This window comes from Monomorium pharaonis, chromosome 2 (genome assembly GCF_013373865.1).
Source record: "Monomorium pharaonis isolate MP-MQ-018 chromosome 2, ASM1337386v2, whole genome shotgun sequence".
Taxonomy (NCBI): domain Eukaryota; kingdom Metazoa; phylum Arthropoda; class Insecta; order Hymenoptera; family Formicidae; genus Monomorium; species Monomorium pharaonis.
Genome location: NC_050468.1, coordinates 23,935,087 through 23,957,781, shown reverse-complemented (window position 1 = coordinate 23,957,781; position 22,695 = coordinate 23,935,087). Strand labels below are relative to the sequence as shown.

Here is a 22,695-nt window from a genome sequence, read left to right as displayed (position 1 = left end):
CCATTTTTGTTGGCCATTAAGTAAGATTATCCGAGAAAAAGGGGCGGGATAAATTGCGACTATGGTATATAGCTATCGGCTAATCGCGCAATTTTCTCTCGCCGGGCCTAATCGCCGGTCGAACATCCAAGTTTTTCTCACAAACCACGAAGCCGCTGTACGTTCGCTATAGATTCGAGTAACGTGATCCATCGGCTCATCGGCGCCTCGGCAACGTCAATTACGGTCTCATCTCGCCGTACGGGCGCGGTACGAGATAGCGCCCGTGGAAAATGAGAATAAAATTCCGCGACTAATTGCGACCACGGCGTGGGCGTGACTCGCGCGGTACAATGCGAAATAATGACGCGAGAAGAGACCCTTCCTCCCCCTACCCCCCCCCCCCACCCCTTAATTGACCCGACGAGACGTGACGCCTAACGCGTTCCTGCGGTTTGTGTGTAACGCGAGGAGGAAAATTACTTAGCGGCCGTAATGACATCGAGAACGATGGCATGACGTGAGGAAACAACGGAAATGTTAACGACGGAGCATCGTCGCGAATGTCGTGCGACGTCACCCTTTCCTTTTCCTGTCGCCGCGAGGTAGACGCACGGAGCACATCGCTTCGCGGCGTAGATTATCCCGGACAATCTCCGGACACGAGTTACTTCGAGAGGATACGTCTTCTTCTCCTTCTCCTTCTTCTTCTTCTTCTTCTTCTTCTTCTCAAGGTAGCTCACCTGTGCACTTTAACCTGTTGCGCTGCTCGTCCACGCCCTGATAACAATCGACGCGATGATCACAGAGCTTCGAGAGCTCGAGCAGCTGAAGGACGTCCGTCGACTCGTTGACTTGGCAGCCAAAGTAGCCGTCCTCGAGGTTTAGGAAGAATACTTCTCGCCTCGATCCAGGGCCGAGTCCTCTGCGAGATTCGACCTGAAGGATCGTGAGATAGACTTCATCAGTTGGATATTGTCATTATATTTTATTGATTTCACATTTATCATTGGTTGCATTTGCGCTCTCTGACAAGTTTCAACATGAGATGGCTTAAAGATATTTTTTATATTAAATATTTTTTAAAACATCTAATGTATCTATTTTTTTTTTTAGACATGGTGTTGTCCGTCCAGTAAGCGAGATATCATTACAATTTACATTTTGTAACATGTAACGTTTTCAAATATGTAGCTCTTAACTTTATGTATAATGTTATTATAAAAAATATTTAAATAAAACATTAAGAATATTTCTAAATTATAATTATAATGTTTAAGAATATTATAAAGTAACAATTCAAAAAAATTTATAAAATATTATGTCAAAATGTTTTATGAAATGAACATAAAATCACTGTGTTTTAAAAGATTAATTTAATTTTCCTTGTTTACTGGGTGAATAGTCTTTTAACATGTACATTTAGTTTTAAATTAAATTAAACTTTTTTGATAAAACTCATTATTGGATATAAGTAACAATCTTTTGAACCGCGTGAAAGAGGAAAGAAAAAGAGTACGAAAGAATAAAGAAGGAACATCTTCTTACCGGATACGAAGCTAGAAGTATCCACGTCAGCAACGGCCAAAGATGTTTCATCTTTGCTGTAAAAAGAAAATCAAATTACGCCAAAATTAGTCATATCCTTCAGATACCTGTGTCACGCGATTTATTATTAACGATGCGCGTGATAATTTTTTAGTGGTGACCGTGGGCGCGCGCTTATCATCCTTCTACGGAGAGGAGCGTGTTGCGGAAGAAATTTAAATGGATTCCTAAACACGCGCGTAACACGGCGTCGACGATGACTTCACGCGGAGAATCACCGGTGGTAATTGCATCATCGTGAATTCACAAGTGGTTTCGCAAAAACGGCACCCTGGGAACGATTTTTCACGATCGCGCCGCATCCGGGGGAAGACGAGAGAGAGAGAGAGAGAGAGAGAAAGAGAGGTGGAGAACCGGCGGGGAAGAGGAAGGCGCTCGAACGAACGTTCCCCACGATGTTCACGGCGTATAAATCACATGAAAAGCACCGTGGTTGCAGGAAACGGTCGGAAAATCAAGCGTGGATACAAAACCGCAAGAAGCCATCGAGCGTTTTTCAGTCGTCAACGGATAAACCTACACCGGGTCGAACACCTGTTCGACGAACGAGCCTCCTCCGAGTGCGAGCGCTCCAACGCGTGGCTAATTCACGAATGTGCGACCGGGGGAAGTCGGTTGATCCATCAGCCCCAGCATGTAGGCCACGCGATGCGTGTGCGGGGAAAACGTCGAGACTTTGCCTGTCCGTAGTATTTTAAGGGAGAGACGTTATTTCAATAACGGACGGCCGTTGATAAAACGCGCACAAGTCGCGCGGAATAACCGCTAATGACGTGGCATCGTCAATAGAGTCGTCGATGACAAATGTAAGATAAATCTCTTTATTAGTGACAAGCTATTAGCGTCATTAACGGTCATAATTTATCATTTTTTCTTCTTTTTTTTCCGAATATTACGTATCATTAGGAGTATGAGATCAGATCCTCGCTTATAACGAAGAAGCTTACGTAGACGCTAAGCCCCGAGTGTTCCGAGTCTACATGACGAGAGAAGAAGTTTGATAACGATCGAGCCTGCTACTCCAACTCGGAATCCATCTCCCAGTTGAGAGACGCGGAAATCTAAATTCCTCGAGTGCTCTCGCGATGAAGCCGCGGTAACAACCACTTCCTGTTTACCGCCCTTCCCCTTTCTCGCAATTCCGCCGGCAGACGTTCAACTGTAAATGCAATTTTCGCGAGATAACATCCCCCAACCCCCCCCCCCTCCCCTCCATACGCAAAATCGTTCTCCTATGGGCCCGCGGGGCCCTCTTCCTCTCCTCCGGAGAAGCGACGACGCGGCGAATAGCACAATAAGTTAGAGCGACGGCGATCAACCTGGCGCGGTGAAATGTTAACGACTGCACACGCGGCTGCCACAAGCTCACAAGGTGGACCGGGGGCCCGAGAGGGAGAAGGGAAGGAAGGACGTGCGTTCGCCAAGTCGGATGAAGAGGAGGAAGAGGAGAGAAGAGCGGAAAGTGCGAGGGGAAACGACTGCGGACGCGGAGGAGCTGGGAGAGGAGAGAAGAAGGCGAAGGAACGCGTAATAAAGGAGGGCGTGCGAGTGCGATGCACCTGTAAACCCCCTTGCCCTTCCCCCCGGCCGCCACGCCAACCACGTCGTCGCCGAGAGAGCCGGGGCCCTCCGCCGCCGTATATCCCCTAACTCGTCGAGATACATAAACCCGCAGCTGTGTGTATGTGCGCGCGGGGGCCCCGGCCGACGCACGGGGGAACGCACCAGTTCCCTTATTTTAATTTTGTCACGGAAGCCGGCCACCCTACCGCGCGGACATATTTTTAGGTCCGGTTTTACTTCCGCAGTCCCATGGTCAAGGTCTCCCCCCGGAGATCTAGAAATTTAATATACCTAAAATGAGAAATAAAGTTTAAGAAGATTAAGGGGGGTACAACAGGGTAAAACTATCCCAAAATAGTTTCTTTTTTATATATTTGAAAAGTAGAACACCTTTTAGAATAGTGTCCTAAAATAAATTATTATGATGAAATTCATACAATTAGGAAGTTAAGTTAAATTAAGTGTTTTCAACTTATATGTATCACGATTTCTTCGCCAATTAAAATCGCATCAAAATTTCATTTAGACGTCCTTAATCTACATGAAATTCCCTTCAATTAAACGTACGGATTTTTTTTCTATATTAATATTTTCTTAGTCCTTGAAAAGACGAATTTTTTAACCTGATTTGTGTAACCTTTTTTTAACCGGATACGCTTAACTAAAACCATACAAACACAGATTAAAACAATATTTTCCTGTTGATTTTCCAATCATTATTAGACGAGTATGCATGGTGATAACCAGTAAGGCGTTTCTTCTGATTGTACTTTAAAATACATATTTCTTAATTAAAAAACTCGTAAACTAAGTATAAAGTAGTTTTCAATCAATCCATTAACTCCGACATTTTTGCAATGTATGAGTGAGTTAAAAAATCTTAAATATAGCCTTTTTAGTACTGTCACTCTGTTGTTCCCCCTTAAATAAGAAACTTGAGAGAGTTCTATAGATATCAGAGCTTATTAAACTCATGTAAAACCCTCTTATCTAAAAAATAAACACAGTAAACTGCGTTTATTTTTTTTTAACAAAAATATCTCTACAATAAAAATGTATAATTGAATTTGACACAAGGCCCAAATGTGTTTCAGCCTTTGGATACATTTTGTAGTTTCAATAGTATTATGAGGATGTTATATGAAAGTAAAATGATTACATAACGGCGTTCACGGCTCATGCACACGTATCAAAGAAGTGTTTATTTCACGATCAATCTCTAACGGATTTAATTATTTGCTATAATTAACGCATTTATTTGTTTTATAAAACAGTTTAATAATTTAACGCATCCGCGTGTGATAATCTTGTCGAGCATAATTACATTTGTACAAATAAATTCCCGTCAGTAACAAACGTTGTTCTCCCGTATACAACGAAATTTTCCGCTTGTTCATCGTTACACCCGCTAATTATTTGTCGGTAGAGATACAAGTCTCGTACAAATTTATTTTAGCTTGCGAGCTACAGCGCGAATGAAACGCCGACCGGAATGCGAAGTCGCATCCGAGATCGCGATCGTTCTTGACATCGCTCTGACATCGATTTTTCCGCCGCGAGCGATTGACACAGTTACATCAGTTTTTGTCGATGCTCTTTAGCATATCTGCGTGTCGCAATCTGACAATCGGTAGCTCTCGGCCGTAATCCAGCCACGCGATTGTGAGCTTCAATTTTGCATTACCGTATATTTACATGCAACACACATGGCAGCAGTATAAATTACAATGTGTGTTTATGTGAGGCACGCAAAACACCTACGCGCGATATTATATTACACGCTAAGAATACTGGTGATACTGGCGCGATCACGACTCTGTCATCGTTTAAAACAAGACGAATTGACACATACAGCTCAAAAACTTTTCCAATGCCAGAATACATTGGTTTCTCGAATTTAATGAATCATCTTCACTCCGTTTATTCAACGATATCCTCGAAACTTCAGTTTCTAATGAAATTATTCCAACTGTCGTATTTGTATTTAATAGTATCGCAGCTTCGTTAGTCGAATAGGCACTTAAATGTCAAGCAATACAAACAGGCTTTAAGCATAATTAGCAATCAAATTGCAATATCACGTATATTCTACGTTTGAATTTCGATGACGTCACTCGCTACATTCAATAATCGACTTAATTGCCAACGCTCCGCCCAAAAATAGATATTCCAGGTCAATAACGATTCCGGTTCGCGAGTCATCGGCTTCACGGATTTCTTCTTTATTATACTGCCTCGCCCACGGGGCTCGGCGGTTTATGGAAGCTTGCAGGTCAGGAACAACGTGTTTGCACGACGCCGTGAAAGTGTCTATACGCGCGACTAAGGAACATCCTGGGCCCGTACCGATTATTCTTTTGTGTGCGCTCGTCTCGGGGCCGGGGGAGGGTACATACGTCCCACGCACGCGAGAAAGAAAGAGACGTCAAACTTACAGCTGACGCATCTACATTCTCTTCGACGGGTTGAAAGGGGAAGCGTAGAAACAATAAGATTATTCGTTAACCGTCAACAGCTGTTATGCACGCGCGCGACGTTGTCCCTCTTACTGCTAATCGCTGCTCGTAGAAATCACTAGCCCGATATATTCGGCATCAAAATTCATGCGCTTTCTCTCGACCGTCGGTCCTCGCGGGCAACGAGACTAAATTAAGAGGTCGGGAAGAGCGTGTGTCGCTTTGGGCGTCGAAGCGTTCAGCTGATGCCTATAAATGGCAAACATTATAAATTATTGATTGCCTAAAGATTGAGAAATATTGCTCGCTAGAAGACGAATAAACGTACGATGTGTCTTGTTGAACCGCCTATACTTTAAGCACAAGGTCGCCGTAAAATCATATTTTATATTAGAGATCGGTGGCTTCTCTTGGCGACGAGACGCAGAGACAGCATTTCATTTTCATTTTATAGATTAGCCTTAGTTTGCATTTGCATGCTTCGCGGCTGATCGCGACGTCGCGTCGATCCTTTAGCGACAGACATTTACGGCTTCGTAATGTCGCCGGCGAACGAATTTGCATGTTTAGCACCCACCGTCGACGATTTAATTGCATAACCGTCCGCGCTCAAATCTTCCTACGCTGCGGGCGCTGCTGATTTCACGCACGAGCCTCCTTTACGCGCTTTGCGTAATTCCCGAGTAAAGCAATGCAAACGAAGCGGTTTCTTTTGTTCGAGCGAAGCGTTCCCTTTGTTTACGGCGATGCAAGAGGCTTTAATCCTCATTTCCCGAAAGTATCAACGCGCTGAATCTGCGCTGCGTAAAGCTCGGGGTAAAAAAAAAAAGTAACGGAAATGTATGATTAAAATTCCGATACTTATCGCAAAAACAAAGTAATTGATTTAATGAACATGAATATTTACGATTTAATTACAGGACAACTGACAATGGAAGGTGATGGAATAAAAGAAGCGGTACAGCGGCAGTCCCGCAGCGTTCTAATTATCCGATGTCTTTCTTTAATTTCGCAAATCCGCATGTGTGTCAAGATGCATCGCGCGCGTACGCATGTATGAATATTTATTTATTATATGTGTATGATAATTACAGAAAGAGGCACACACAAAAAAGAACATGCAAAGAAGCTTTCTCCTCGTCACAATTGCCGGAATCTGTTTACGTTTTGATACGCGATCCAAAAGTACGTAACTTATAACGTGAGCATTGATATAAAAGTATTTTCCTTTTAATTCGGACAATCATAAACAACGGGACTGTGCATATTCCTCGTTTTATCGGGGGCACGTACAATCGACTTCGTTCAGAAAATCGAGCTGAAAGATCGCCGGATCTGAATCCATAATTCGAGCTAACGGTTTCCGCGGAGAAAATAGCAGGGTGGAAGAAATCCCTGTCCGCTGGAAGCGAGAGGCGACTTGAGCGACGCACAGAATTTCGCGAAACACACCGCGCGTTTGCGTTCGCATGTCAATTATTCTCGTTCTCGAACTTAACGACGTTATTTTGACTTTTGTTAAATTTCGCCGCGCAATTCGTGGACTTGCAGCGTTGTTTCCCCGGAAGACCGTCTTCTGTTCTTGTAACGCCTACCGCAGGATCGCTGATTATCTTCATTTCATAACGATCCTTGAACGCACGGAGGAAGTTTAAGTCAGTATCCGTGCAGACGGTCGCCAATTGCGTCAAATGATAGACGACGTTCATGGAACATTAAAATACAATTTTAGCACGCATCATCGCGAGAGTCGCCGGTAAAATGATCGGACGATAACGTCATAATACGGGTTTAAACTTTGACATAAAATAGCGAATGTTTTATGGAGAAGTCTCTCTCTCTCTCTCTCTCTAACATCATGTAATCTATCAACTTCGACGCAATCCAAGCTGCATTACCCTTTGATCGCTATTACCCGCCGACTTTCGAATAAATCTTCATTCGAACATACGCAGCTATATGATATTGGCAATTTATTGGCTATTTCTCTACAATATTCTTTATAATGTACATTATATTGAAGGGATAATACTCAATAAACTTTAATGACAACTAATAGATAATCGAATTAATATGAAACTACCGGTTCTGATAAATGTTATTGAAAATAATTAATGTTACAATTAAACAATTTTTTAATGTAGTTTTATCACGTATGACTGGATTTCGTGGGTGTCTAAGAGGATTTAAATTTTATATTTTTAATCCCATTTAAATGTTACATTTTTAATTCTTTTTTACACAGTACGAGCCTGCCAAAAAAGAAATACAAAGTTAAAGATTCAACAAGAACCTGTATCGCATATGTCAATTTTTAACAACTTATATTTAATTTTTCTCTCGAAAATAATCGGCGACCGATTTTCAATTTTTAAAAATAAATGCTATATTATAAATATAAATAATACTACAATTATTATTCATTTTATCGATTGTGTTATATTATAAATATATTATTTTAAACTTTTTTGGTTTAATGATAGAACTATCTTTAATTTAATTTTTCTCACAAAAATAATTGGCCACCAAGTTTCAATTAAAAAAAAAAAAAAATGAATACTACTTCAAACAATATTAAAAATTGGAACTTATTTCAGAAACTTTCAGTTAAATAAAAAACTGTATATTTTAATTATCTTCGTTTTTGCTATAATTTCTAATTCAGATATAAGAATGTGTTGATTTAATTTAAATAATTAAAATATTATTAAAGCATTATATAATAATTCGAATAAAATTTGATTATGCACGTTCTAAAGTAATTTTACAATATTAAAACAAGATCTCCGATATCACTTTTCTATCCCTGCAGCTTTTCAAATGTGGATACGTAATAGAGACGAATGTGCTCGGGTAATACCATTTGACATCTCGCAAGAGGAATCGGGCGCAGCTTCAACCTGCAGTGCCTCGTCGCAGCGCAGCGCCGCATTTCCTATTAGGAAATTCGAATTCTAGCCACGATCGAAGGTTGATCGCGCTCGCCTGAGGCAACATCCGGCATGAATCAACAAAGTACAAAGCAGACGGCGCGATTTAGCCCTAAAACTTACGCCCACTGCGGAGAGCAACAAGAGAGCGGTGAGCGAAGCGAGACAGAATTATTCTGCGGCGAAGTGAAAGTTCTTTCGGTTACTCTACAAATGCACGGGCGTAAGAGCCAAATGTATATACGGGTGTATAGGTCTCTCGTTTGACCGTCGAATCGATTTTGCAACATACGCGTGCGGCACTCGCAATAAGTGCAGACAATATATAAGTGCGCTGACACGTCCTAATAGAAATAATAATTCTGAGCAAATCGAAGATTATATTACTGCAACAAGATTTACATTCGCGCGTAATATAAACGCTGATTATTATTTTATTTTAATTAGCCTTAAACGAGTATGACTCAGTCGCTGCTTTTGCAATCGGCCAATCGTAATTTATGGTTCATCGTTGTGAAAACGATCGACAGCATGTCTATTTGACTATATGCAAAATATGGGGAAACACCTGATCTAATACCGCACGTGAACATTTATCGCGATGTTGGTTTAGGTGAATTGATTGCACCGAGCGGCCTTGGCCGAAGGACGATGATTAAAAAAAAAAGGCAACTCCTGCCGAAACATTCCATTATCCTCCGTGTTGCGTGTAATAAAAAATTGCACGCGTCGCCTCTGTTTACTGTAGGAAAATACAAGACGGTATTAGCGCTCGTCATCTAATAACATCGTTGTCCGCATCTCGCGATACGTAGGTAAATAATGAATAAGTGCATTGACCAACCTACATGGCAATTAACGTCGCGGAGTAGCGCGATAGCGTCGTTTAAATGTTTCTAATTGACAATAGCTGCCACTAGGTAGTAAACGCATCAACTTATTTGACGTGTTAAATTATAATCGTGTTTCATACGCTCGGCCTGAGCGCCGTCACGCACATGGCGAGAGAATCCTCACGTGGCGCGCCGCACGCCGCGGCGCATTGCATCTTCCTCCCGAAGCTAACGACGTTCACGCGCGGAGCCGTTATATTTTATATATTTTTCCCCCCTCCCCCGCGTTCGCTTATTTTACAAGTACGATTCGCAGCCGATTTGCAGCCGCTTCCGATCGTAAAACGCCGTTGTCTAACAGTAAAGCCTGTTGTTGCGGCGTATCCATTTTCTAGGTGCACGAATGTGGGAAGTAAGGTCGAGTTACGGGGAGTCACGTGAAATATGAGAATAAGGAACGGGAGAGGAGACACTCTCCAAGACTACCGGAATTGTCGGGAATTGTCCGAGGCGAAGTGACGAATTAAGTTTGCAGTAAACGTTCGGAGATAAATGTAGAAATTAAATTCACATTAAATGAGCGGGACACATATTCTATATAATAAAAATTTTAAAATATAGCCACGGGAAGAACTGTTTACCTATATAAAAATTTAGCTGGACATAGCTTTGTTGGACCATCAAAATAATTATAAAGATTCGAAGATCATGAACAATGCTGCAAAAGGTTTGAACATTCTAATAATAAAAATAATTATTTTGACATTTCTAAGAAAATTATTTTCAGATCTGTCAAACATAATTTTTACGTACTTTATAAAAAAAAAACTGCATGTTAAAGATTGTACGTTTATTTCTGCTTTTATATTTTCATCAATCCGTGTATTCGTTGTGTAAACCATCCGATATTTACCCCTAAAATCATACATAACGTGATTCATATGACCTCCAACGACTACATGTAATGTGCATCTCGTTTCCCGAAGGTCTGTTTGTTCGATACTTGTCGAGAGTCCCCGATAAATTAATCGCAGCCGAGAAATCCGCGATTACACATCGTGAGCGTCAATGGAAAAGTAAGAGAGATCGCGGACGCGAGAGGCGAAGATAGTATCCTAACAAGCCGCCGTCGCCGCCGCGGCAAATTAGTGTGTCAGTGATTAAAAAGAACGCCCGCGAGTTGAAGACGCCTCCGCACCGGCCGATTTTCTAACGGTTCGTGACAAAATTGCTGTGTACCGTATGAAGATCTATCGCTGGGACGTAACGGATTGCCGTTTCTCGCCATTGAGGTTACAATCGTGAGCTGCATTCGAGCATTCCGCCGTCTTGTGTGAATTCTTTCACTTTTTTTTTTTTTAAGGAAATAATATTTTATTTGTCCTCAGCAGAAGTCTGAGTTCTAACTTGATGTCACAATGCGACGCATAATACTAGGAATATATTTGACGCGTCAAATTTAAAAATACCACATTATATTCTTTAAATCCTCAAGGTCAGTCTTTAAGTACTTAAAAATTTCTTAATTGTATTATACAAAATATAATATATTATATTTATATAAATTTCTATAATTTCTTATTTTAGATTAATTTTTTACATACTTTAGATTATCTAAAGATTTCTTAAATAAATTCTTGGGCTTGTAAGATTATTCTTAAAAATTTTATTCCCATTTCTACCAATGTGTGTGTGTGTGTGTGTGTGTGTAAAAATTAACTTTAATCTTAATTATTTCATTCTTTATCTAATTGTTAGTAGTAGAAAAAGAAAAAAACAAGTTAAATCGAGATTAAAGTTACATTGGAATGGATTTATGTAAATTGCCTAAGAATGAATGAGAGATACTATATAAAATCTTGGCTTCTCTTTAATTTAAATACAAATATATTCACATTCATACTTTATTGATGCTCTCATTAATTTGTCCGTATTTAAATTAACTTCCCACAAACGCGCTTTCTTCCACGCAGAAAAGCATTTGTTCTCCCATCCTTCGAGAGCAGTGAGAAGTGCAACGGTGCGAGGGAGACGAGTAAGATGACGCGGGAAGCAGAGAAGCGGAAAAGCGAGGATCCGACGAGTGCATCCATAACGCCGTATCCGTGCGGATCGTGCGACCGACAGCCAAGGTTTTTTCGCTTCGGTTGCAACCTCGTTAAAAGATTCGCGTTGTATTACGCGTAACGGCGCACGTTTTCGCGAGATAATTAATTTCTGGTTTGGGCGCGCGGGATACGACGCGCCTTGTTATAATCGCGATGTTACGTAACAAACGTTTTTAGAAAATTCAAGTGCGCCAGTCGCGTTAAATTTGATTCAAATTCTCCTAAAATTAAGACAAACTTTCTACATAGTAAAATCTCCGATTTAATAATATACAAAGGTAACAAATAAAATGGATAAATTTTAAATAATACTTATATGAATGAAATAAAACCGAAAGAATGAAACAAAGCGTAAATTTGATTTACGAAAAAGTGAAAATAACGATAAGGACCATAGTGACTCAATGAACAGGACACCCGGATAAAATCGAGAGAGTAACACAAGCAAGGTCACCTATTATCGTTAATGAATTACCACTGAACGGCAAGCAAGCCTCTTCATTTAATATAACCGCACGATCAGTCAGCTTCCACGGTAATAGACGTTTCTATTGCCATATTAGCCAACATCAACGATTTGCTCCGCGTGCTTTTTTCCCACGCACTGAAATCCCACAAACAGTGGACTGCAAACGGATCATCTCGCCTCTGTGTGTGTGTGTGTGTGTGTGTGTGTGTATGTGTGTGTGTATGTGTGGGAATCGCTCAGCTTGGAAGCGAAATATATAACGGACGTGTACGTTTGATTAATCGCCAACGGATCGCGCGCACGCCACGCGTGCAAATTCTATCGTTTCCATATGCCCCAAATCGGAGAATTTGCAATGATGATCACTCGATAATCTAGTACACGCGCAATTCTCTCGTAATATCTTTCGAAAGGATTTGATTGCTTAGAAAAAGTTGCCGTACGGAAAAGTTCGCCTTGTCGAAAAGGGGGGAAAAACCCAACGCCCGAGCGTTCTTAAGAGTGAATCGAAACGAAAGTTTCGCAGAAACGGCGCATTTGCAGAAAGCGTGCGAAAAAGGCGCGCGGAATTTAGAGCTCATTTACATCGGGACGGTCTATCGATCCGTCCGCGAGGAAATTTCTCCTCCTCGCTCGCACATATGTACGTGCGATATAATACGTACGTGCCACGCAACGACGCGCTAACGGGTGTTCTCCCTAAACATGGGAAGACCGGTGACAGGAGTGCGAGGCTCCGCGAGGTTGCTCGCGCCGCCGCCGCGCCGCCGCCGATCTGTTGCAAGCATTGAACTCACCAACCGCGCACGGGTGACGCACGCATGTCCAGTTAAGGCTCGCGTAAGCGGGACGTTCGCGATGCGGGACTCGCGTAATCGATCGCCGTGGCGATTCTACCGTCACGCGCGAGACGTGCAGTGCAGGATATAATCACCGCCTGTTATATAATGACTTTTAAATCCCTCCCCGTCACGTCAACCTCCCATTACGGGATGACTGTCATCCTTCATTTTTTTTACACGCCGGAATGTACTGCACTTGGGAGTTTTGTGAAGTATCACAGTCTCCGTGCCGGATCGAATTAGATCTCGGATAAAACTGTAATCGGAAATTTGCAATTAAAAGGAGAGAGAAAAAGCAGAACTTCCTGATGTCGTACGTACACCTTTACAGAAATTTAATCCTATACAAGACAAAACTGGAATTGCATACCTTCAAAGATAAAAGTGGAGTGAACGTCACTCCAAGCTTCTCTCGAGTGTCTTAATTCTTTCTACCAACGATAAATAATTAAATAGTGCATTTTCTTCGTTTTTTTATGAAGAAAACGATAATGTACAAACATGATGGTTTTTTTTGTCAAAAAAATACTGAAAAATTCACTTGAAGCAAAAGAAACGCGAGAAATGTGCAAAAATGAACGTAATTTAAATTTTATTTAAGGTGATAAAACACCCCGCATTTTTGCCTCTTAGGGTTAATACTAGTAATATTAAATTGGTCAATAATTGTTTATTGTAAAAATGATTAACACTGTTGTTACTGCTTTCATTTCTGTAAAGTGAACACATACGTAAAAAACAATTTTATTTAATAAAATTCCATTAAAATAAAAGTATCGTTGAGATATTGCTCCTGTCGTAACATTTTTTGCTACATTAATTAACCGTATTGAATAGGATACCACTACATTTCATTTCATTCATCACGCTAAAGGGATAAACTCAATTGTAGTTTAGACGTGACTCAAGTCGAAACAAGATTATCTCCGTATAGTTTACGGCAACGTAACTACCTTCTTTCTTCTCTCTCTCCCTCGCGTACCGATTACAAACGCCAGGTTATTGCGGACACGTTGTGCGATAGTTAAAAAGAGAACGTGAGTCACACGGGGAAGGAGGGAGCTGCCTCGCGAACAACAGCGGCGCGCGCGATCAGAGAAATATACACGGAGAACGGGAAACGAACGCTGGTGCCAGAGAATCGCTCGTATTATCAGCCGATGAGGTACTTAGGCATAACATAGCCGGCACGGAAATAGCGCATTATTATTGGTTTGGAAGAAACGCGTAGAATATACACGCCTAGATGACTGGCGCGAAACGGTAAATTACAGCAATCTCTCGCCGCGCGCCGTCTAACACGTGTTGCCCATTGTGACGAGTCCGCAAATTGATTGCCGCGCAGTTGCGAAAATTCACCGTTTTAACGGCACACATCGTAAGCTATTTTTTTCCCCCCTGAAATGTTTGTGTATCGTTGAGGCGCCTACATATCGACAGTTGTCACAAATTGCTTTTGTTTCACGCCGACATCACGTACCGGCTTTGACGAAACGCACGTACGTACAAACGCGAAAAGAACAGAAATAGTTAAAGTAACAAGATGTGTTAACTTAATCTCTCATGTTGGCCAAACCATTGCCATTGAAAGGAACAATAATTTCAACAACACGTCAAATTGACATCGTTTTAACCTGTCCGGTCTCCTCGGAAGGCTATCAACTTCATCTCTCTCATCAGTTTTCGCGGTTTAGCTCGTAAGAGCGTGATGCTTCTCCCTTGTAACGCGATATAATTGCGGTAGCGGCGATGGATACACTCTCCCCGTTCGCTCTGTCTCCGTTCATCCTGTCCTTTGATACGAAAATTATTGGCCGCGTCGCGAGCGAAGACAGCGGATGGAGGAGTGAAGACGTCGTTCGCCGTATCCTCCACAATGCTGCACATTACGTATAGATGTGTCCCGCTATGTCGTTAAGCGTCATGCAGATAGTGGAAATTAGGATGTAATTTAACTTCATAACCAGGATGTACCTGTTCCGCCAGCAGCGGAACGGCTAAATCTTGATACAAGAAGAAGAAATATTACAAGTACACCCCTTTACAAGCGCACACGGAAGACTGGCTTCGGGCGGTGAGTAAGAGAGGTAGCAAACTCCAGTAGCAGAGGGATCAATTAAGATTCACAAGTACGGTTTCGTGAAAAATATATTTCAATAAAGAAAAAGCGCCGGTGCTGGGCATAGGCTTTCTAAAGCAGCTCGCCCTTATTTATCAGAAATGAAACATTGCACTGTATTAATAGTGATAAAAACATGATCTGTTTAGATAATTAATGAAACAAAACTCACATATGGTTCATGCATTCATGATTTTTTATCTATGTAAAATTTACTAAAAATGATTCTAATTAATCTAATCTTTATGTACAGTCGGGCTACATTTTGCGTCGTGCGACACAGCATTTGTAGGTATTTGCATAAACGACAAAAAAATATTTCACATTTAAGTGAAGAAAGGCTCCTAAAAATTTATTATGTCAGTTTTGAGACCCCCATTTTCTTAAACGTTTATTTTTGCCTATATTGTAAAAATATTAGTCATTATAAATAGTATTATAAAAACTGCTATACCTGATAGAAGACACTTTCTAATTTATATTTATGGACGGAGAGAATCTTAGTAAAAATTATGAAAATTGTTACTGTTTTTCATTAAATTTGTATAGTATATACACACACACACGTTACTTATAAGACAATTTTCTAAAGTTCCTTCTTATAACATAGCGCGTGGCTGCTATCGCACACGGTAATTTTTTATATAAAATTTTCTCCGTGGGTTTTCAAAGTTTTATTTTTAGTATTTACGTAAGAAATATATTCCAAGACAAAATACACCAGTATTGGTGACCTTCATCTATCTTTATAACGGCGTGAAAGAGGAAATAAATTGTACGCTTATTGGAAAACTTGAAATACGCGAGAGACAATCCAAAATTGGCGAAGGTGTGAATTTTTAATCGCCAAAGATGTATAATTCACAAGAGTCAACACAAGAAAAGCCATAAAGCGCAATCTTCTCCAATTGCCTCGGCTGAAAAACGCCCCAAGGTCTACAGCATTATAAAAGGCTAAAAAAAAAAAACACCGTAGGTGTCGGTGCCAATGAATATATTCATTGGCGAGACACGAAACGAAACGTAAAGAGAGTTTGTTTTACGCTCGTCCGGCTCGTTATTTAGAAAATAATATCCCCGCGGAATTTTTTTCATTCCCGGCGCTTACATACGGCCTTTCAGAATGTCGAGCCGTCGTCTCTATCTGCATGCTCGCGAGTATCCGCGGACAAGGCTAGCGGAAGGAGTCGTCGTCGCCTGCCTTCAGTCGCCGGCGATCGTTATCGGCGGAAGCGTGACTCCTGCAGTCAATGAAACAATAATCAAATTATCCGTGTAATGAGTGGTACACGGTGCGCGCGCGGAGGCAACGTCGTGTGGTATACCGTACGACGGCGTAACGCCACGGTTCGTCGTTCCGTCTCGGAATTCCGGAAAGGAACTCGAAAAGTAATTTGCGCCGTGACCCTCTCCGACACCGTCGTCCCGAGGCTGAAATAATTGCGCCGTAAACCGTTAAGGGGTGGAAGGTCGCGAGAGAGGCGAACCCGCGAGAGCGCGTCGGACGTTCTCGCGCGCGGAGGCGCGCGCCATGGAAATATTATCGCGGGGAATTACGTCGCGCGTATCCGCGAGAGTAACTTCACCTTAGCGCTTTACAAGACTGCACGTCACGCAGCATTTATCGCGTTGTCTCGTCGCGGGATAAGAGAGAGAAAGAGAGAGAGAGAGAGAGAGAGCGTTAATATCGCGCGATTAATAGACGATCCGGAAGCCAGGGTTGTTCCCGCGATCCTGCGGACGATATTTTTACAGGATGAACCCCCTCGAGCCAACGATGACTGGGGGAAACGTGCATTTGGATTCCTGCGATTCGCTCCGCCGCGCGCCGCGTCTGTCTTGCATATTTTACAATGTATACAGGAATTCGATTCGTTCCTTCTTTCTCCTTCTTCCCTCCCTTCCTTTCTCCCCTCCGATCGTTGTAAGATCGTTAATTATTATTAAGATTTCAAACAGAATCAAAGATCGCTTAGATGCATTCCCCTTTCGCTTAATGACCGCTTTAATGGCTGAATATATTTTAGTCTTAATGGGAAGCGGTTTGATATACAACCGCATCGGAAACGCCGGTGCGCAATTTGCATGGTCTCCCGCATAAAATCTGAATAATTAGATTGCGAGAATTTCTTAAATCCCCGATAGACAGAGACGTTTACAGTTAGGTTAGACATCGGGGATAACGATTAATCATCCGTGTGTCCGCGGTCGCGCGAATGCAAACGCGTTTATTTATTTTCGTCATTATCGCCGCACACCTCGTCGTCGCGGAAATCACCGTTTTACCGTTTCCACAATGCGTACGCAATCCGTGTATATACGCGCGTATACGACCGATGGCATATACGTACAACACATCGTCGCGCGATGATGACTCGGACGTAACGTGATTTGCGAATAATACGCGCGTATATACAATCTCCTCGGTATAACGCGCCGACTCTTGTTGATCGGGGCCGGCCTTATGCAAATGCCGCCGCGCGCATCGCGGCGCGTACTTGAGATAAATTACGCAACCTTTCCGTAATCATCGTCGTCAGCGATGATAAAATCCGCCGCGTCGATCGCGATTCGCGGGAATCCGCGTAAATCCGCTCGCGCGCGCGCGCGCGAGCGGAAGAGCGTGCCCGTGACACGCGTTACGCAATGCCGAGCCCGCGCTTCCTGCGATTCCCTTGACGAGCGACGGCTTCCCTCCCGAATGGCCCGAGGGAAGCGATGTCGGATACCTTTCCCAGAGGCGAGAGAGAGAGAGAGAGAGGGTGGGGGGAGAGAGGAATTCCCGGTCTCGATCATTTCTCGGATGCTTTCTCATACATTGGAAAACACTCAAATTGCTACCTGCGTCCCTTCTCCCGCGTTAATCCGGCATATCGAGGTATAAATTACTGTTAATTTGTTTCGCGATTCGCGATAGTTCGTTTCTCTTCGTTCGAAAAACTCCGCAACGCGTTTCCTTAACCGGTGTGGAACACGACTGCTCGTGCGCGTAACGCGTCTCCCGCCGTAACGTGAGTTTTACAGTAAGGTGAAATTATATTTAATTACGCGCGATTGATAGTACACCTGCTGCAGACTAGACCAGACAACTGTTCTCCGTTTCCCTCCCTCCTTTTCCATCCTTTTTCCCCATATCCCTCGCAGATCCGCCGGCGCGGCACAAACAAAGAGAAATATTTGAGTAGTCTGCACTCAACGTTAATTGCCGTTAATTCAACGGTGTCACGCAAGGTGCAAAATCGCCGTCCGTACCTTGCATTACGTTAAACTGTGCGCCCTGCACGCGTCCTTCGATTACGGCCCAATTAGATCAGCGATGCGCGACTATACCATCGCGAAGACGCGCGTTCTCCCGAAGCGAGGCTTCTCCACAACTGGCGTATAGGTTGTATACCTGTCCAGGACCTGTAGTTAGCCACCGATGCGTGACGAATGTACGACCAAGTTTTTATGTCCTTGGAAGGGAAGCAGGAAAGAGAGAATATGAGGCATTGGGGAGGGTATGCGATCGGTAATTACTGATCGTAATAAAGCGCAGTGATAGACGAGATTGTTCCCTCGGACAGGATGTCCGAGCTCTCCCCGCACTTTCCACGATTGACGACGCGTTTCTGTTCGGATCATCGATATTTCGAGGCACGGGAACGAAAAGCTAACGTAAGAAATTGTGTAAAGACAATATTAAAAGACCAAGTTCTTTAATTCTTCAATTATACCTTAATAATAGTTTTAAAAGATCTGATCTAGCGATACAAAAATGGTCGTTTGTGTGTGCTCAGATTCAATCTAGTTGAGTATCCTTCTCCAATTATTTCAATTACAAAGTTTATTGATCAATCTTTAGATAAACTGTTTGAAAGAGAGATAAGGCGGCCATTGAAAATTGTCTTAAAATTAAGATTCCGCCGTTGATTAAGTTTTTTCTACATCACACACACACACACACACACGCGCGCGCGCACATAGTCGAAAGATTAATTCTTCGTATTAGTTCCAATTAATTCCATTTAAATAGTAATTAATATAATATACTTAAAAATAAATCAATAAACTTCATCGAAAAGTAAAAATATGCACAAGCTATCTTTATTATGTAATGTTTCGTAAAGTTATATTAATGGAATCGTAATTGAACTCATATAATCGCATTTTAATTTTATACGTAAAAAAACCCCGTCCACGTATCTGAACACTGTATGCGAAAATATCCAGCAATGCGTATATCTCTCGGAAAAATAATCGACAAGTAAACAGATCCGACAAAACCGAGTGAGCTGCATCAAGCGAGACCATCTTGCGAGCGACTTGGACGAAGAATGCCCTTAACGTAGTTCGTGGTGTTCTATGTAAAGACGATTCGCGGAGACAAAGGCCGCGAGTGTAGTACACGCTCGGTTAAAAGGAGCGACCTCCTTGAGAACGGTCCTTGACTCGTAGAGACGAGCGAGATAAGAAGACTACGACAACGAAGAAGAAGAAGAAGAAGAAGGAGAAGAAGAAGAAGAAGAAGAAATGTTTGAAGTAGTAGTAGTAGTAGTAGTAGTAGTAGTAGTAGTAGTAATAGTAGTAGTAGTAGTAGTAGTAGAAGTAGAAGAGGTGGAGTACGCGGCAAGAGGGATGGTGCAGGGGGAATGTTGTGGAGGAAGAGCGGTGGAGGACAACGGTAGGGGAAGAGAGCGAGTAATGGCGCCTGCAAACTTGACGGCCGCGAGAGGTCGAAGAAGACTCCGCTTCTGGGCGGCGAAGCACAAGGTGGAAAGACCGAGCGCGGTGTAGCGACCGAGACGTAACCGGGCGCGCGAGAAGGACGTACGTCGCGGAAAGGGCGAGGGAGAGAGAGAAAGAAAGAGAGGCTCAATACCGAGGGAAAATGTATCTCGGTGGCTTATACACGCCGCGCTCCCCCTCCTTCTCTCGTGACTTTCCTCACGGCCCGCTCCGATCCGATCGCGAAACGAAACTTGCGTTACCACGTACATAAGTCGCGGGAAACGCGTGTTAAATGTATAAATGTATGTACCACCAACGGGAAAACTAGCGGTGATTTTTTTTTTCCAGCTAACCCAAAGGAATGAGAACAGAAAGGAATTTTCCTGGGAACTCGCGAAATGGATTTCCAATATGGCTGTGATTTGTCAAGCGCCATTACTTCAAATCAGTTTACAGTATATAACGCACGATTGAAATAATTTTTAATATGCATTAAAGTTTGACATTGCGTTACTTTCTTGAATTATTGGTTTCTGCATATGGTAATTACGAATAGAATATTTTTATGCAATATATATTTTAGAATTAATTTTACAGCAATTGTTATATGATTACTTGCACCTCAATTACACTTATAGTGTAGATCGAGCGAAATAGTAGAAAGAATTTTTTTCTCAAAAAATTGCTCCATAGTCAGCTGCAAATAATACTTCTGAAACTATAAAAACGGTAATAATAGTGTGATTTTCTCAATCTTCTAGCCGTAATTTGGTTGAATAGACTATTGAAGTTACTAGATAGTTTCTTCCGTTTCAAGTATAACAATGCGATTCTCGTATGCTTTTTCCTGATCTTACTTTAAACCAGCCAGAGAGATGTGATGCTTTTTCCCGGTCTTTTTTTTGTTTGTTTTACGATTTCTCTCTCAGAATCCCTCTTTGTTCGTGGAAATTGTCAATGGATAGAAACTACAGTTTCCATATGTAAATTTCATATCTTTCCAAGATTACGTCTCATATGAATGGCTATATAGACGACAAGACTCATTTGCAAAATTGTTAATTAAATTTGATCTCGGTTCAACTTACTGTTTATCTTTCTCTAATCTTTAAAATTAGAAAAAAAATAAAGTATAAGTTACTTCGAGATCAAAGTTAATTTACATTCTTACAAATGGATCTAGCAGAACCAAATCTGCGATTAACGTGCACGTTACGTAAAAAAAAAAAAAAAAACAAGTTTTCAAACTTAACCAATAATTTGGAGCAATCCAGCAGTCACACGATCGACCCTAATTCATCGTTCATTCCGCAGCCGCGTCGACGCGCCGCGGACGCGAGCGCGCGTTTGCTCAGGTATGCGAGATGGAAGGTCGCGAGGTGTACTCATTCGTGACCGGAAAAATGCTCCCAGAGGAAAGGAAGGATGAGAAAAGATCGACATTACCGATGTTCACGCGCGCACACGCACGCACGTACGCTCTCGCACGCATGAAGGTGCGCGGCGAGGGAGTGTGCGCGAACGCGCTCTTTCTCTCTCTCTCTCACACACACACAAACAAACAAACAACACACACACACACACACATTATGGATGCGCGAAGCGAGGAGGAAGCGAGGCGAGAGAACGGGAGAGTCGTCGTCTCCTCTCGGGAACGGAGGATGCCTATAATCGGCAATGGACGACCGCGCCTCGGCCACTTTCGCGTGGCTCGGCTTGACGTGGACACCGGCACGGCGTAACCGATCGACCTTACCACGGTTAATCATCATCGCCCCGTGCAGGATTCTATCCCAGCCGTACGCACCCACCGCTTTTACGCGCGCGCGCGCGCGCGAGTACGTACACGTATATTACACGGTAGCGTAACTGAAACGTAATCTTAATATATGTAGCCGGGGGTTCACCGACACATCGGTCGGTCGGTCGGGGAAAAATGACGGCCGGGAGGGGTGCGTAATGCATTTCCATGTCTTACGCTGAGAAAAAAAAAATTGTTAATTTGCTGTTAAGTGAAATAAATTAATATTTAAGACTAAATAAATTTAATTAAGCTGAAAAATTTTGTTAAATTTAAAACATTTTTTTCTCAGGGTACGTATGTGTGTACGCGGTTACGTATTATTCGCCTACGCGAATAAACGCGGAGAGAGACGGGCGAGAGACACAGATTCATATGCGTGCGGGCGCGTGATAAATGCTTTTATACCGCTGGGATTTCTTTTCCCTTCTCAAGGGTATCTGTATCTCTAATTACTAATATCTCACCCCACCGACGGAATGTGGTAAATAGTCTCTCGCTCCTACTCCCGTGGAGACGAGGGAGAGAAGAAGAGAGAGAGAGATATCGTTTCCCCCTTCCTCCCGAGTGTGATGTATTAAGTCGGCACCGATAACGACACTGTAAATTTTCTCACGGAGCGCGCATTTTTAAGTTCTTGCCGCGGAACGACGGCGATTCGTGTGTGTATGTATGTATATAATATATATATATATGTGTGTGTGTATACGCGCGTACTATGTAATAACGTTCGGTCGTCTGCCCGATGCGCTTTGATATGTTCCAAATTACCGCGCGCGCCGCATATAATCTTCCCGTCTTAAATGCAATTTCGAGAATGTTTCGCTCATTAAGCCTTTTTTTCCTTCCTTTACGACGCCCGTCGCATTATCTACCTGTATGCATCAACATTGCCCGGAGAGCGAGTCATTTTTACGCGTTTTAGCAACCGCCTTTGACTAATTTCATTGAGCCACCGTGACCCGTCTGGTTCACCGCAAATTTACCGCGAAAATATTTGTGATTCTAAACCCCGCCGTGTGTGCACAATATGTAAGAGCGCGTTCAATGTCAATAGGAGGTGAGAGTCGAACGACACATTTAAAATGCGCTGTGAAAACACACAGGAAAAAGAGAGAATTTGCCTCTTTCTAGTTTTGTAGTTCCAGAAAGAGAGACCCCGGGGAGGTGGAGAATCGGCTAAGACCAAGGTTAAAGTTAATCGCCTTCGGCGAAACCGGCTCTTAGGATTCTACCGAGACCGTACCTACACGACCGGCGGCGGCGGCGGTGGTGGT

General features: G+C 42.5%; 1 protein-coding gene across 1 annotated transcript in view; it reads right to left on the bottom strand.

Annotated features, from left to right (window-relative positions):
* The window catches only part of LOC105830444, a 113,353-nt gene that overhangs the window by 81,029 nt on the left and 9,629 nt on the right, over window positions 1-22,695 (bottom strand). The window contains exons 2-3 of the mRNA XM_036282445.1: window positions 1,528-1,583; window positions 723-918 (exon numbers count right to left, since the gene is read on the bottom strand). Of these exons, the coding sequence (XP_036138338.1) occupies window positions 723-918; window positions 1,528-1,583 (252 nt within the window). The remainder of the gene's footprint in view (window positions 1-722; window positions 919-1,527; window positions 1,584-22,695) is intronic.